Raw genomic sequence first — 17194 nt, forward strand, 5'->3', positions numbered from 1 at the left:
TGCTCAATTTCAGCGTTATTTTTATCAAATCAGTTCTGATGCTTGTGCTTGGTGGGACTGAGTATCTCATAAGCTGTGGTGTACACAGTTCCCCATAGGGTAGCCCAGGTTCCCTCAATGTTGTCTGAGGGGATGTGAAATTCATTTTGCCTCTTCTCTAAATCACCAATGAGTTGCCATTGATGTAGTTGATCTTCAATCTTGAGATGTTCAGGAGCTTGGGAATCTTCTTTCCTTCAGAGCTTCACTTTGGCTGAATGTTCAGACATATTTTGCAGATGACTAGTCTGTGGTCAGTCCAGCAGTCAGCACCATGCATGGTCATAGTCACCCTGACATCCTATCTATCATTCTCCCTGACAATGGCATAGGTGATGAGATGCCAATTCCCGAGTGACAGTGCTTCGAGGACATCTTATTTCAGTTTGGGAGCTGAAAAACTGTGTTTGTGCTCAGCGGAGAATTGCAGGAGTAGAAAGCCATTGCTGTTGCCTTTCCCAACTCTGTTTTTACCAAGAAAACTTCCCTGCGTTTGGTGATCTGTGCCAACTCCGGCATTAAAGTCATCAAGTAGGATCCACATGTCTGACTTTGATATCTCTGTAATCAGGGAGTGGAGGACTCAATAAAATTCACCTTCATGTCTTCAGGGTTGGTCATTGTGAGGGTACATGTGCTGATGATGGTAGCTTGCTTCTTGCCTGTCAGTGGGATATTGAGTGACATGAGGCACTCATTTAAACCCTTCAGAAGGCTGGTCAACTTGTTAGTTTTGAATTTGAAGTCCACACATGCCTCATGCCAGTCCCCTTTGACACGACCATTCCAGAAGAATGTATATCCTATCCCCCTTTCTCTGAGATGACCTTCCTCTACAAGGCTGGGTGGGGCAATGTCAACTATGTATTGTGCTAGCTGTCTGCCCACTAGGACAATTCTCTGTTCTGGTTTATCAGCTTAGGTGTTGTCCAGGAGACTGCAAACATTCCATGCACCAAAGGTGAGATTTGTCACATTTACTTTATTTTTCTTTTTGATATTGCTACCACTGAAGTGGGAAGCCCACCAGCCATGGAAAGCTAGTCAGGTTTTGGTGATGGTTTAGGTAAAGCTGGCAAGGATTTGGTGAAGCAGGCAATGTTAGGGACACCTTTTCTTGCCACTTCCTCAGACTAAGTACGTGAGAAGTGCAGTCCTGAAAAGTGCTGCTCAGTCACTGAGATGGCTGCCAGTTTTCACCACTGCTTTAGTTCAGTGAAAGACCACCCTACAGCCTGAGCAGCCTGTGTTCAGGTTTGTAACTACATCTCCCAGTGAACCACACCTGCTGCTTCATCGCTCACCCATCACCACAGGACTGGCATTTTGGATGATAGACGTATGAAGGTAACTTGCACATCATTTAGATTGAAATGAGGGAGAATTGTGCACCATTAGTCTCATTCTCCACTCCCACATTCAGCTGCATCCAGTGGCTGGACAGATTCCAGATGGCTGGAAGTAGAACAGGGTGCAGTGGATGACCAGGACATCTTCAGTGCTTTGTCCTGCTCTTTGTGTTCCACAACATAATGCTGATCCTGCCATCCAGCCCATTCCAACTGCTTCCAGCAGTTCACCAGTTCACATGCTCAGGTAGACAAGTCCTGTCTCAAAGAGGGCAGAGGCCTATCAGCTACCCTCACATAGTTAAGGCTGCCCAGCGAGGTGGTATTCTGGGATGTGGCTGCAGTTGCATGCAAACAGCTACTTGAAGCCACAGGTTGGGCCCAATAGAACCATAGAAACCCTACAGTGCAGAAAAGGGCCATTCACCCATCAAGTCTGCACCAAGACTCTGAAAGAGCATCTGACCCAGGACCACCACAACCTGCCCAACCCCATAACCTCATGCATTTAGCATGGCCAATTCACCTAACCTGCACATCATTAGAGTGTAGGAGGAAACTGGAGCACCCAGAGGAAACCCACAGACATGGGGAGAAGGTGCAGACTCCATACAGTCAACAAAGGCCAGAATCGAACCCAGGTCCCTGGAGTTGTGAGGCAACTGTGCTAACCACTGTGCCACTATAACACCCTAATGCAGATGGACAGTTCCATGAAGAACGTGTTCCCTGACAGATACTAACCACTGCAGAGATACACCCCTGTGGAAGTTCCTAAGAAGAAGACTGTTAAACTCAGCAGCCAGAATAGCGAGTGCACAGATATTCTCTTTCAGTTAAGATGGGACTATTAACCAAGACACCAAAAGAGATTCCTGTTCTTCTTCACCAGCTGCCATAGGATCTTCAATATTCAACTAAGCAGGCAAAAGGAAGTTTCAGTTTACCATCTGGTCTGACAAGCAGATCTTTGGCAATGCAGCACTCCTTCACTTCTGCACTGAGTTGTTAGGCTGGGATATTTGTTCAATTCATGCAGAGAAGGCTTGAACTCATAAACTCCAGACTGAAAAGACAGAACTGACGGACACTGAAATGCTATGGGCCTTTTGAGGCGCTATCCAGGATACGATCAGCACCGTGCAGGGAATCAAACCTCTTTGATCAACCACGAATGTGAACTCGAGGCAGTCTTGGAAAAAAAAGGAAGGAGGAAAAATGGAGAGTGCGGCGACAACAAACGAAAAATTGAATTAGTCTGGCGTAATGTGGATCCCCAGAGAATTTTTGATGGACTGAATTAAGCATTTCCATTTACCACCTGATCGCGACTGTATAAAACCTACAGCTGCTGACCTCACAGCCTGTAGAATTCATTCTCATCCTTCAGCCAGCCTCAGGAAGCGGTGGAGCAGAGAGCAGCGGAGAGCTGTCCACAGTGCTGAAACTGCAAAGCGGGACTAACCCAGTGCGAGGAGCCTCTGGGAGCTGTCCACAGTGCTGAAACTGCAAAGCGGGACTAACCCAGTGCGAGGAGCCTCTGGGAGCTGTCCACAGTGCTGAAACTGCAAAGCGGAACTGCCCCAGTGTGAAGAGCCGCTGGGAGCTGTCCACAGTGCTGAAATCAAAGCCGAGGCTCTCCATCCCAGCACAGGCGCTGCTGCTGGGAGCTCTCCAGTTCCGAAACTACAGCCCGGGACTCTTTACCTCCTCCCCCCGCCCCCGCCCCCTCCCCGCCCTCCCCCCACTCCGCCAACTAAGCAAGCGTACAGAATCGCTGTCCAGTGCTGAAAGTACACCCTGCTCTCTGCCCCACTCGGATCTGCAGAAGGAAAACATGCCCCGCTCCTTCCTTGTCAAGAAAGTCAAGCTTGATGATTTCCCATCTCCTACAACCAGCATCCCATCGCCGACCTCAGACTACGATAACGCTTATGGCAGACGCGCCGCCAGTAACGTTGGAAGCCTCACTGCCCGATTGCACGAAAAAGGTAAATGCTTCCCGTCCTTTGATCTGTTGCTGTGCCCTGCACCAGTGTTTCTCAGTCTCTTCGTTCTCCACACTGCATTTACAAAGCTTAACACCAAACATACGCTGAAAAAAAATCTCCCGGCTGGAATAACTGCATCAGGGATGAGTGCAAAAATAAGCCTCTGTAAGCATTTTACGCATTGCGTGTAATATTTTGAGGTATTTATCCAAGAATTATGTTTTCATTGATTGCATTGTTCCTTGATGCGGTCCCCTCTCGTTTTTATTTTTTTTAAATAGGCGTTCTCTAATTTCAACGTATACTTTGGTCAAACCTTTGGACACCGGCCGCTTTCCTGTTTTAAAACGGGGGAGTTTAAAAGCGAGAGAGAAATGCGAAGAGGTAACAACCTCGCGTGTAGCAACTGGCTGCACCTAGAGGCAGAGGAGAGAAAGTTGGAAAAGACTGCAGTACATATCTGAGCGCAAGCGATGGTCTGCCGGCACCTCGGTACTCCGTTCCTTGCTCCGACTGCCAGGAACCAATCTTTGTGTAATATATTATTCATAACAATACAATCATGCTTGTTGCATCTTCAGTCAAATGAAATTCAAACAAAAATCGATTCTAAATCCTGACTTACACTTGTCCCTCAAGCTTTGACTCCGGCACTAGCTGTTAACAAAGGGATCTCTGTGTGCGTGTGTGTTAATGTGTATGTTTTGGTTTTATTTCACAATATATTTCTCATTCCTGCGATGGTCAAGGTAGCTTTATTGAGTGCTGCATACGCGGCCGCGTAGAGCCATGGACCATGCTGTCCCTTGGCATTGCAATATTTGCTTAAGGACACAATGGGACTTCATTGGCAGGGCTTTGTAATCGCAGGCACCGTGCAGTCTATCTCACTGACCCAATGTTGCGTCTAAATTGGATTTTACATCTGACGGCGTTACAAAGGCAGAGAGACTAACAGCTTGTTGATCGTTCTGAGATCGACTTTCCTTCACTGGAATGCGGCCCTGTCCCCATCAAATGGCCAATCTCCCGCCATGGGCGCTGTGGTGGCTGTTATTGTGTGTGTGTGTGTGTGTGTGTGCGTGTGCAAGTGTGTGTATGTGTGTGTGAGCCTGCGCTTAAAAGGAATTAAATGCAGTTATTTTATATATTGATATACACAGAAACTGCAACTCGGAGCTAAATGCAATGTGCGTGTTATTGGCTGCTTTACTGTGAAGTCATTTGGCGAGGCGGGTTACATTTATAGCGCATGGGCCCTAGCTTTTGTCCCCAGTTGTAATGTTACTAAAAATAAATCGCAAACTGCAGTTTGCTTGTTGCGGTATATAAATAGCAAAGACTGCAACAAAAAAGGAGGCTGTATTTAAGGACATGGTGATTTCTGCCATGACCTCTAAGTGAACAAAGATCCCCATCTCTCTCTCTCTCTCTCTCTCTCTATTTTTCATCGTCAGGATATATCAGTGACTATATCACGCCTTCCGTTTATGATGGAGATCCGCAGAACGCGATTAAACTCTCTTCGGCCGAGCCTATCTATGCAACGGTTCACGGTGAGTACGGAGTTCCGGACTCGGAGCCACCAGACAGCCCACAATCGGGGATTACAACCGGTTACATCAATGGGGACGCGGCGGTGAGCGAAGGCTACACGGTGGATGCTTTCTTCATCACTGACGGCCGCTCCAGGAGGAAAGCCATCGCCGGCCCCAGGAACACCATCCAGCGCCATACATGCAACGAGTGCGGGAAGACGTACGCCACATCCTCCAACCTGAGCCGGCACAAGCAGACCCACCGCAGCCTGGACAGTAAGATGGCCAAAAAGTGTCCGACCTGTGCCAAGGTCTATGTCTCCATGCCAGCCATGGCCATGCACCTCCTGACCCACGACCTCAAGCACAAGTGTGAAATCTGCGGCAAAGCCTTCAGCAGACCCTGGCTCCTCCAGGGTCACATGCGGTCCCACACGGGGGAGAAGCCGTTCGGGTGCGCTCACTGTGGCAAAGCTTTCGCTGACCGCTCCAACCTCAGAGCCCACATGCAAACTCACTCAGCTTTCAAACACTTCAAATGTAAACGGTGTAACAAGACCTTTGCTCTGAAGTCCTACCTGAACAAGCATTATGAATCCGCCTGTTTTAAAGGCGCTGTCCCGGTACTGAACGCAGTCGAAGCCTGATCTTCACCTCCTTCCCTTGTTCCCTCCTGCCCATCCCCGGCCCTTCCACCCCTCTCCTATCTACTACCCCAAACTCCTCAAACATAAAGGAACCCTGAAAAAAAAGCCCCAGAGGGGAGAAATTGCGTTAGAGCACATCTAAAAAAAATATTTTCTATAAGAAAGAACTGAAGACAAATAATACCTTGCTTGCGATCTTCGAACAAACTGTACACAGAGCAACTTCCTAGCTCAATCTATAGACAACACTCCATCCTTGCCAAATTACCCGCTGAAATTCAGTGAGGGCAGTAAAGGTGTTTGCAACTATTGAGAGGTCAAACCTTTTTTTAAAAAAAGAGAAATCGGAGGACAATAATGTACTTTTGCCAACGACCAGAAATAGGCCCCTCCCCCCTCGTCTTTGAGGTAACATTACCGGTAACAAAATGGTTTATTTATTCATGAGTTATTTCATTTCTTTACTTGGTGACAATTTGTTTGATCTTCCTGCATTGAGAATCCTCACCCCCAGCACTCTTACTTGCTCGAAACACAATTTGAAGTTTTTTTTTGTTCTGAATGTTTGAGTTGCACTTTATTTATTTATTTATTTATTTGTCGAACGAATTAATTATTGAATCAGAATCGGATCAGTATTTAACAGGTTGCCAATCTGTTACTGACATGCCAAAGCGCTTGCCACTTTCAGAGGGAGAAACTAAAACAAACTTTGGTTCGATTATTTCCGTCGAACTCTGCATTTTATGCATGTGACTGTATTCAATCTATGCCAATTGTAAGATAACTATATTTTGAATTTTTTGCAAGAAGATGAAGAAAAAACATAATAATTAAATAATGTAGTCAGTTTTGAGGGCAATATTTCACGTAGAAGCCTGAACTATGCTATAGAGCAATAATTATTTGATGCATGATATTTTTAAGAGAAAAAATAGTATTTGGATAAGCAGAGAAATCAGGTACATTTTAATCCAGTATTCTGAATAGTAAGACAGTTATTTAGGATAATAATAAATGATTAATATCAGGGAACTTTCCAATGTAGTCTTATAGGATTTAAGACAAATGAATCTTCCATGTTAACATTGCCTGCCTTTGTTTCAATGTAGTATTAGAGGGTGGCCCTTATGGTGCTGATGGAACAGCTCCCTGCCAGCCAATGACTTTTGATAAATGAACAAGTCGCAGTAAAACCACTTCCAACGCACTCCCATTGCCGTCTTGACTCTGTCTCATCCCATTATAGAGTTTACACCCGGTAGCACTAAACATCCGAGCCCCTAGATTCAGGTAGCAGGAATTGTAACTATTATTGACAATGTCCATTTAAGGAACACACACGCGAACACAGGGGAACACTGTTATGTCGTGAGAAGTCTTGTAAATAACATTTGCAACAAAAAAAAGCAGGATTTTTACAAATTGTAAAAAGTGTTTAACCCTCCCAGTTTCTGGGGGAAATTTTCACGGGAATTTTTAAGCCAGTATCTGATATGACGGTTGTAAGCACAATGATACAGACATTATGGCGCACTTCATAATTTAAATGAATAATAAGAATTAATAAAGGCAATTCTTAATATATGATGTATGCCTTGTTATTTTTCCAATTTTTATATGTAAATATATAAAATATTCATTGCAATGATTGGAGGCTAAAGTCCTTGCCCCAAGCTTCTGTTAATCTGGATAGTAACAGGTTGATATTGTAACAGGTAGTGTATGTTTTTTTAAAATCCATTTGATGGCAATTGGTGAATAGGTAGTCTGGTCACGTATTCAGAATGTGTTAACAATTGCTAGAACGTGACACCTTTCGGGGCCTCACAATTATCTGCTGGTTCTCTGACCCCCCCAGGCTCTGAACCTGCACAATAGCCACAGTCAGACATCTGTGTACATCACATCTCCCCTCCCAACCCTTCCGCCTCCAGCACCTCCCCTTCCCCACACAATCTATTCAGCAATCAATATGCAACCTTTATGCCCCATTTAAAATGCCCACAGCCCCACCGAATGACCAGTGAATACGCCACGGGATTGGCAAATCCAGAATTTGACCTTGAAAAATGTTATTCTGAACCCAGTCATGATAAAAACCAGTTCAGTCCTTTCATCTATTGTCTTTGTGTTGCTTTTTGAAAAGGCACCAATGCTACAATCAGCATCCTGTTTTCTAGCTTTCTTTTAGGAGCTGTTGTTAAAGGGTCAGCAAAATGATGGGGTAAGATTCAAGTACTCACTGGCTGTTGTGATTCTTCAGCTGCCGGCACTGTGGTTCCTGTGTGGAGCAGTGAAGTTGTGATCTACAGCAGTATTTGATTCTTTCCCAGTGTCAGAATCAATTTGACTTTCTCTTGTCTTATACAGAGAGGGTGATGGGGGGGGTGAGGGGATGGAGGGGAGGAGAAGGGGAAAGAAAGATAGAGAGAGAGAGAAGAGAGAGAGATTGAGAGAAAGAGAGGCAGTCATGCAGAGGAGGAGAAAGACGCAGGAAAGAAGAAATGGATGGCAAGAGGGAGTGAGAGGTAAAATACACAGAGGGAAAGAGAATGACAGAGAGGGAGACATGTAGAGAGAGAGGGAGAATGGTAGGGAGAGACAGAGAAAGATGTAGAGAGCAATAGAGAGAGACACAAGAAGAAAGAGAGAGCGAAACAGAGACAGAAATAGGGAAGGAGTGACATACACAAAGACAGACAGACAGAAACTGAGAGGGGGAGAGAGACACACACAGAAAGACAGACACACTTGGAGACATAGAGAGAGAGACAGACAGAAACCAGAAGGGACAGAGAGGCAAAGAGACAGACAGACAGAAACAGGGAGAGAGAGAGACACACACAGACAAGCACACACTGCAAGAGACATAGAGAGAGGGGCAGAGAGACAGACAGACAGACAGAAACTGAGAGAAAGATGTAGAGAGAGAAACAGACAGACAGAAGCATGAATGGAGAGAGACATTCAAAGAGAGACACAGAGAGACAGACGGTCCAAAAAAATGGCAGAGAAAGATACTGAGAGATATAAAGGGAGAAATGGAAAGATAAAGAAGCAAGGGGAGATAGAGAGAGAAATAGAGGCAATGAGAAAATGTAATAATCGAGGAAAGTGACGGGGGGGAAGAGAGAGTTTGAGAGAAAAAGAGGAATGAGCGAGACAGACAGGGAAAGAGAGAGAGTGTGTAAGAGAGAGAGAGAGAAAGTAAGAGACTGAGTAGCAGAGAGACAGAGAATGAGGGAGGGAACTATACAAGAGGCATCATGATCAGTAGTCTCAAAGCTGGTTCCGAAAGCTTTGCCCTGGTTGGATTGGTGTGAAATTGACGAGAAACTGATCAGCAGATGGCTGCAAAGAGGCACATCACACCAGCTCGAGTGTAAATACATTCATGGGAAGAATAGAATCCCTACAGATCAATCATTGCCTCAAGTCACTGCTCTCCTGGTTTTGGTGCAGGGAGAGAGGAGGCAGACTTGACAAGGCCACAAACTGTAAACATCCAGGAGGAATGTACTTTAACAAGCAGCTCTGAGTGCTGCTCACTCACTCTGCCACAATAGCTCTTCCCCAGATTCATTGTATACACTGCTGTTTGCACTGCTGCTCTGTTGGTTCAGGGCCTATACAGTGTCAGACACTGGGCATGAAGCGGCCCTTCCAGTGACTCCCTGCAGCCGTCAGAACCTGCTCACAGGGAGGATGGAGGGTGAGCAGATGGGCACTGGGGAATTAAGTAGAGTTGTACTCGGACACGTTTAGATGTTGGAGTCAGCCATTGAGTTTGAGAGTTTCCATTGAAAATACTTACTAATTTTTAAAAATCAAACATTTGAATCTCATTCCATGAAATGACTGGCAAAGGAGCTTCATGTGACTGGAATGGAGAATGAGAATAATGACAAGTTTGCAGTTTAATGAGAGTCTCAGATTCTGGATATGAGGAAGGAAAGCAGGAGCTTTGGTAATGAGTTGCAGGCTGGGTAGGTTCCTGGTGTAGGTGATCCCTGGATTGCAGAGAGACTGGAAGAGCTGGAATCAGGGAAGTTTAAGAAGAGGTGCTGATCAGAGTTATGGAGGCATCTGATGGAGTAAATAAGGAAAAACTTCCCAGTGGCAGAAAGGCTGGGGGTCCAAAGGGACACAGAATGAAGAGAATGGGCAAAGGGGAGATTGAGGAGAATTTAAAAGTAAATTACTGCGGATGCTGGAATCTGAAACCAAAAGAGAAAATGCTGGAAAATCTCAGCTGGTCTGGCAGCATCTGTAAGGAGAGAAAAGGGCTGACGTTTCAAGTCCAGATGATCCTTTGTCAAAAAGTTAAAGAATCATCAGATTTTCCAGCATTTTCTCTTTTGGGGAGAATTTGCTTTTGTGTGGGGAGTTGTGGAGTTTTAGAATGCATAGGGTGGGTGGGGGAGGGGGGGGGGGAGCCATCATAAAGGAAACATTGTTAGGGTGATGGGGAAGAGCAGCTGAGTGGGACAAATTGTATTAGCCTTTCAAAGGGACATCAACAATGGGCCGAATGACTCCCCAGTAATAGTCTATGAAAGTTAGGAATGGCATTTGTGTGTTGCTGGGCAGTATGCAGAGGAAGGTTTTAGTGACACACACACCATAAATAATAGCTCCTAAATTGTCCCTAATTATGTTTTAAACTTTAATGTTACCAGTTGGTCAATAATATTATCAAACTTCATGGTATGGTCCAGCTATGTAATCATGTGATCAGCATTGAGATGATTCATATCTCTGAAAGGGATGTTATCAAACGTAGTGCATGGTTGTCTAATGCAGATTGAAGCAAAATGCTTCACATAGCTATAGGAGAAGGATAGATGGCGAAAGATGGAATGTCTATTGTTTCAGGGAGAATGGGGTCACTGGGCTAGTAATTCAGTTCTGAAAAAGTGCCATATTGCACCCGAAATATTAACTGTTTTCTCTCTCCCCAGATGCTGCCAGACCTGCTGAATTTTTGCAGCACTTGTTGTTTTTATTTTAGCATTCCAGGCTAGTGTTCTGAAGACATAGGTTCAAATCCTGGCACAGCAGCTGGTGAAATTTGAATTAAGTGAATCAGTCTGGGATATAAAGTTGAGTCTCAATAACGTCAACCTTGGAACTATCATCAAATGTGGTAAAAACCCATCTGGTTCACTAATGTCCTTTAAGGAAGGAAACCTGCCGTCCTTACTTGGAGTGGCCTGTACATGACCCCAGATCCACAGCAGTGTGGTTGACTTTCAACTGCCCTCTGAAATGGTCTAACAATCCACTCAATTCAAGGGGCAATTAGGAATGGGTAACAAATGCTGACCCAAGTCAGGATGCCCACATCCCATGAAAGGATAAAGAAAAAGGGGTGGCGTGATGGCACAGTGGTTAGCACTGCTGCCTCACAGCACCAGGGAACTAGGTTCAATTCCCATCTTGGATCACTGTCTGCGTGGAGTCTGCACATTCTCTCTGTATCTGCATGGATTTCCTCCGGGTGCTCCAGTTTCCTCCCATACTCCAAAGATGTGCAGATTAGGTGCATTGGCCATGCTAAATTCTCCTTCAGTGTACCCAAACAGGTGCCGGAATGTGGCAACTAGGGGACTTTCACAGTAATTTCATTGCCAAGTCGACTTGGGACTAATAAACTTTAACTTTACAGTGGTTAGCACTGCTGGCTCACAGCTCCAGCGACCTAGGATCGATTCCTGGCTTGGGTCACTGTCTGTGTGGGGTTTGCACATTCTCCCTGTGTCTACATGGGTTTCCTCCCACAGGCCAAAGATATGCAGGTTAGATTATTGGCCATGCTAAATTGCCCCTTAGTGTCCCAGAATGTGTGGGTTAGAGGGATTAGCTGGATATATATGTGGGGTTTTGGTGATAAGGCCTGTGTGGGATTGTTGTTGGTGCAGACTTGATGGACTGAATGGCCTCCTTCTGCATTGTAGGAATTCTATGATTCAATGAAAAAAATGGATTCAACCGAAGCAGGTTTCGTCAATGAAGCTGGTTAATTACTGAGATGCATCTCAAAGGGTGTTAACTAAAAGCCAAACCAGGTTATCCTGACCTAATTAAATACACAAGGTCGGATGTGGAATTTTGACTGTTTTATCTTACAAATGTATTGACTTCTTAGGACAAGTTCAGGTGTGAGTAACAAGGTCAAGGTTAAAATCCAACTAAGGAAGTATTAAACTCAAAAACCTGAAGGAAAGAAGATTGAGAGCCAAAATGAAACCTGTGTTAAGTGCTCAGAGGTACAGATAGTGTTGAATAAGCAGCATATTTACTGTAAGCTGTGAGTATCATGTTGCTTAACCTCAAGAGGTTCCAGAGATCAGAATATTTTCCAATGATGTTGCAGATTACTGAGCTGCAATCCAGACCAAATCAGTTTGCAGTGTTTCCGTTCACTGCCTTCAGCATACTTTCCCCAGATTTCTCTCCGATTCTCCCCAAGGTGCTGACTCCAAAGTTCCTATAGGAATGGGAACATTGCAAATCTTCACATGGATGGACAAACTTCTTGCATGAACTTAGCTATTGATTGACCACCATTGATGAGGTTCACAGGTAATGTCTTGAGATGGATAGAAGCTGGTTAGCAGATAGGAAGCAGAGTTGGTATAAATGGGTCTCTTTCTGACTGGCAAGCACTGACTAGTGGGGTTCTGCAGGGATCTGTGCTAGGACCCCAACTGTTCACATTACATATTAATGATTTGGAAGAGGGAACTGAATGTATTATCTCTGAATTTGCAGAAGGTATAAAGTTGGGTGGAAGGGTGAGCTGTGAGGATGATACAGAGATGCTTCAGCGTGATTTGGACAGGCTGAGTGTGTGGGCATCTGCAAGGCAGATACAGTATAATGTGGATAAATGTGAGATTATCCACTTTGGTAGCAATAATAGGAAGACAGATTGTTACTGGAATGGCTATAAATTGACAGAGGTGGATACTCAACAAGACCTTTGAGTCCTTGTGCACTAGTCTCTAAAGTAAGCACGCAGGTACAGCAGCAGTAAAGAAGGCAAGTGGTATGTTGGCCTTCATAGCAAGAGGATCTGAGTATAGGGATGGGGATGTTTTACTACAATTGTATAGGGCATGGTGAAGCCACACCCAGAGTATTGTCCTTATCGGAGCAAGGATGTCCTTCCTATCAAGGGAGTACAGCAAAGTTTTATTTTCCAGGCAGCTTCTTTCCTCATATGACAGAGAATAAGTCAGTTAGGGTGATATTCATTGGAATTCACTGGAAACATTCCCTCCACATCCATCCTGTCAACATCCCTCACAATCTTAAAGCTTTCAATCAAGTCACCTCTCTCACTTCTAAACTCCAGCAGATACAAGCCTACCCTGTCCAACCTTTCCTCATAAGATAACCTACCCATTCCTGGTATTTACATAGTAAACCTTCTCTGACCTGCTACTAATGCTTTTTGATTTGATTTGATTTATTATTGTCACATGTATTAACATACTGTGAAAGTTATTGTGTCTTGTGCGCTATACAGACAAAGCATACCATTCATAGAGAAGGGAATGAGACAGTGCAGAATGTCGTGTTACAGTCATTCCTATGATGTAGGGAAAGATCAACTTAATGCAAGGTAGGTCCATTCAAAAGTCTGATGGCAGCAGGGAAGAAGCTATTCTTGAGTCAGCTGGTACATGGCCTCAGACCTTTGTATCTTTTTCCCAATGGTAGAAAATGGAAGAGAAAATGTCCAGGGTGCATGGGGTCCTTAATTATTCTGGCTGCTTTGCTGAGGCAGCTGGAAGTGTAGACAGAGTCAATGGATGGGAGACTGGTTTGCATGATGGATTGGGCATGGATTACATGATAGTATGTTGACTTTTAGAGCAAGAGGGTTGAACAATAGGGATAGGGATGGTTTGCTGCAATTGTATAGGGCATTGGTGAGGCTACATCTGGAGTATTGTGTGTAGTTTGGTCTCCTTATCTGAGGAAGGATGTCCTAGGTATAGAGGGAGTACAGCGAAGGTTTATCAGGCTGATTCCTGTGATGGCAGGTTTGTCATATGAGGAGACACTAAATTGGTTTGGATTTAATTCACTGGAGTTTAGAAGAGTGAGAAGGGATTTCATAGAAACCTATAAAATTCTAACAGGGTTAGACGAGGTAGATTCAGGAAGAATGTTCCCAATGGTGGGGGAGTCCAGAACTAGGTGTCATAGCTTGAGGTTAAAGGGTAAACCTTTTAGAACTGAGTTGAGGAGCGATTTCTTCACCCAGAGAGTGGTGAATGTGTGGGATTCACTTCCACAGAAAGTAGTTGAGGCCAAAACTTTGTGTGATTTCAAGAAGAAATTAGATATTTCTAATTTAGCTCTTGGGACTAAAGGGATTGAGGGATATGAGGAGGGAAGGAGGAAATCAGGATATTGAATGCAATGATCAAAATAAATGATGGAGCATGCTCAAAGGGCCGAATGGCCTACTCCTATTTCTAGTTTCTATTTTTCTATCACCTACCACCATCATCAACATCCATACATGTAGAGACAGTGATGTATGATGATCAACGCTTGTTCCCACATCCAATATTCCCATAAGTTCAGAGCACCACTACAGCTGAGACTCGTTAACTTGATAGAGACCAGGAATGAATAGCCCCCTATTCCCCCAATCAATATAGTTTAGCACCAACTGTGCTTTAGCTGGGTGAGAATATTGGAAAAATTCAGGGTAATCAGGCAGAGGCAACATGGTTTGGTGAAAGAAAAACAATGTTTAGCCAATTTATTGAACTTCTTTGTAGAAGTAAGATATGCTGTAGATAAAGGGGAATTGATGGATGTACTATACTTAGGACATAGATAGGATGCAGGACTGGGCGGAGAAGTGGCAGATGGACTTCAACGCGGATAAATGTGTAGTCGTCCATTTTGGCAGAACCAACGGGATGAACGAGTACACTATCAAGGGCAGAAGTCTGAGTAGTGTTGAGGAGCAGAAGGATCTTGGGGTCCGGGTCCACAGGACTCTTAAATCGGCCTCGCAGGTGGAGGAGGTGGTCAAGAAGGCGTATGGTGTACTGGCCTTCATTAATCGGGGGATTGAGTTTAGGAGTCGGGAGGTAATGCTGGAACTTTATAAGACCCTTGTCAGGCCTCATTTGGAGTATTGTGCGCAGTTCTGGTCGCCTCACTATAGGAAAGATGTAGAAGCTATTGAAAGGGTGCAGAGGAGATTTACAAGGATGTTGCCTGGACTGGGAGGCATGCCTTATGAAGTTAGGTTGAGGGAGCTGGGACTCTTTTCCCTGGAGAGACGAAGGTTGAGAGGCGACCTGATAGAAGTTTACAAAATGTTGAGAGGAATAGATAGGGTGGACTCTCAGAGGCTATTTCCCCGGTTTGAAATGGTCACTACAAGAGGACACAGATTTAAGGTGCGGGGAGGGAGGTTCAGAAGTGATGTTAGGGGTAAGTTTTTCACTCAGAGGGTGGTGAGTGAATGGAATCGGCTGCCGTCAGTGGTGGTGGAGGCGAACTCGCTGGGGTCTTTTAAAAGACTTCTGGATGAGTATATGGGGTTTAATGAGATTGAGGGTTATAGATAGGTCTGTAGGTTGGTAGGTGATGATGTGATCGGCGCAACTTGTGGGCCGAAGGGCCTGTTTGTGCTGTAGTGTTCTATGTTCTATGTTCTATCTCCAGATAATATCTGACGAGGTGCCACATCAAACGTTATAGTGAAACGTAAACGCTCATGGTGTAGAGGGTTACATATTGGCATGGATATAAGATTGGCTAGCTAACAGGAAACAGAGTTGGCGTAAATGGGTTTTTTTCTGGTTGGCTAGGTGTGACAAGTTGCGTGATACAGAGATCAGTGCTAGGGCCTCATTTATATAATTTGCAAATTATATCAATGACTTGGATGAAGGGATTGAAAGTTTGGTTGCTAAATTTGCTGATGGGACACTTGCTTTTATCAGTTGTGGCATAGAGCATAAAAGCACAAGACCATAAGATATAGGAGCTGAATTAGGCGATTCAGCCCATTGAGTCTGCTCTGCTATTTGATCATGGTTGTTATGTTTCTCAACCCCATTCTCCCGCCTTTTCCCCATGACCGTTGATCTGCTTACCAATCAAGAACCTATCTATCTCGATGAGAGCAAGAAGGAGTGGTATAGGATGTTGATTAGACCACAGCCGGAGTGCTGTGTGCAGTTCTGGTCACCTCACTATAAGAAGGATGTGATAGCACTAGAGGGGGTACAGAGGAGGTTCACCAGGATGCTGCTTGGGATGGAGCATTTGAGCTTTAAGGAGAGACTGGGTGGGCTTGGATTGTTTTCTTTACACCAGAGAAGGCTGAGGGGGGACATGCATAAGATTATGAGGGTATGGACAGGGGGAGTAGGGAGCAGCTGTCCACCTTGGTTGAGGGGTCAAACACGTTTTAGGGTGAGGAACAGGAAATTCAGAAGGGATTTGAGAAAAATGCTTTCACTCAGAGGGTGGTGAGAATCCAGAATGCACTGCGTGGGAAGGTAGTAGAGGCCGGAAACCTTACAACCTTTAAAAAGTATCTGGATGAGCACGTGAAATACCATAACATTCAAAGATATGGGACAAGAGCAGGAAAGTAAGACTAGCCCACCTTCAGTAGTAGTTATTGTCGGTGCAGACTCGATGGGCCAAAGGGCCTTTTCTGCACTGTATGATTCATGACTATGAGTCTATAAAAAAGATATGTAGGAAAGTAAAATGTGAAGAGGACATAAGGAGACTGCAAAGGGATTTGGGTAAGTGAGTGGACAAAGTTCTGGCAAATGGAGTATAATGTGGGAAAATACAAAACTGTCCATTTTTGCAGAAAAATAGAAAAAGTTCATTATCTAAATGGCAAGAGATTGCAGAACTCTGAGGTGCAGAGGGATCTGGACGTCCTAATGCATGAATCACAAAAGGCTAGTTTATAGGTACAGTAAGTAATTAGAAAAGCTAATGGAATGATATTGTTTATTGTGAGGATAATTGATTACAAAATTAGGAAAGTTATGCTTCAGTTATACAGGGCATTGGTGAGACCACATTTTGAGTTTTGTGTACAATATTGGTATCCTTATTTAAGGAAAGGTGTAAAAGGGTTAGTAGCAGTTCAGAGAAGGTTTACTAGGTAAATATCAGGAATGGGTGGGTTGTCTTATGAGGAAAGGTTGAACAGGCTAAGCTTATACCTGCTGGAATTTAGAAGAGTAAGAGGCAACTTGATTAAAAACTTAAAGCTCCTGAGGGGCACTGACAAGGTGGATGTGGAGAGAATGTTTTCTCTTGTGAGAGGATCTATAATGAGGGGGGTCGCTGTTTAAAAATCACATATTTAAGATGAAATGACGAGAATTGTCTTTTCCTCAAAAGGCAGTGCAAGCAGCCTATTCGTGCTCCTAATTCATATGTTCCTGTGTTCGTATGTCACATCTGAGAGTGGGGAGAAAATGGGTGAGGTAATATCAGCTTTGATCTAACTGCGGCAGAGCAGTTTCCAGGACTGAGTTGTTTACTTCTGTTCCTGAAATATTTATTGACAAAATTTACTGACTTATTTACTGACTCTTTTCAAGGGGAGA

At 44.4% G+C, this 17194-nt stretch overlaps 1 protein-coding gene across 1 annotated transcript; it reads left to right on the forward strand.

Annotated features, from left to right (window-relative positions):
• Positions 1 to 3160: 3160 nt before the first annotated feature.
• On the forward strand, positions 3161 to 7093 carry scrt1a (scratch family zinc finger 1a). The gene is made up of 2 exons (XM_080217750.1): positions 3161 to 3379; positions 4837 to 7093. The coding sequence occupies exons 1-2, from the start codon at positions 3226 to 3228 to the stop codon at positions 5562 to 5564; spliced, it is 882 nt and encodes a 293-aa protein (XP_080073876.1). The 5' UTR covers positions 3161 to 3225; the 3' UTR covers positions 5565 to 7093.
• The last annotated feature ends 10101 nt before the right edge of the window (positions 7094 to 17194 follow it).

Source organism: Carcharhinus amblyrhynchos, chromosome 2, assembly GCF_965287045.1.
Source record: "Carcharhinus amblyrhynchos chromosome 2, sCarAmb.v2.hapA, whole genome shotgun sequence".
Lineage (NCBI taxonomy): Eukaryota > Metazoa > Chordata > Chondrichthyes > Carcharhiniformes > Carcharhinidae > Carcharhinus > Carcharhinus amblyrhynchos.

Excerpts from the sequence above, each read along its gene's own strand:
- scrt1a (XM_080217750.1), top strand. The coding sequence starts at position 3,226 with ATGCCCCGCTCCTTCCTTGTCAAGAAAGTCAAGCTTGATGATTTCCCA. Across the intron at positions 3,380-4,836 it reads TGCCCGATTGCACGAAAAAG|GATATATCAGTGACTATATC; the intron begins GTAAATGCTTCC and ends TTTCATCGTCAG.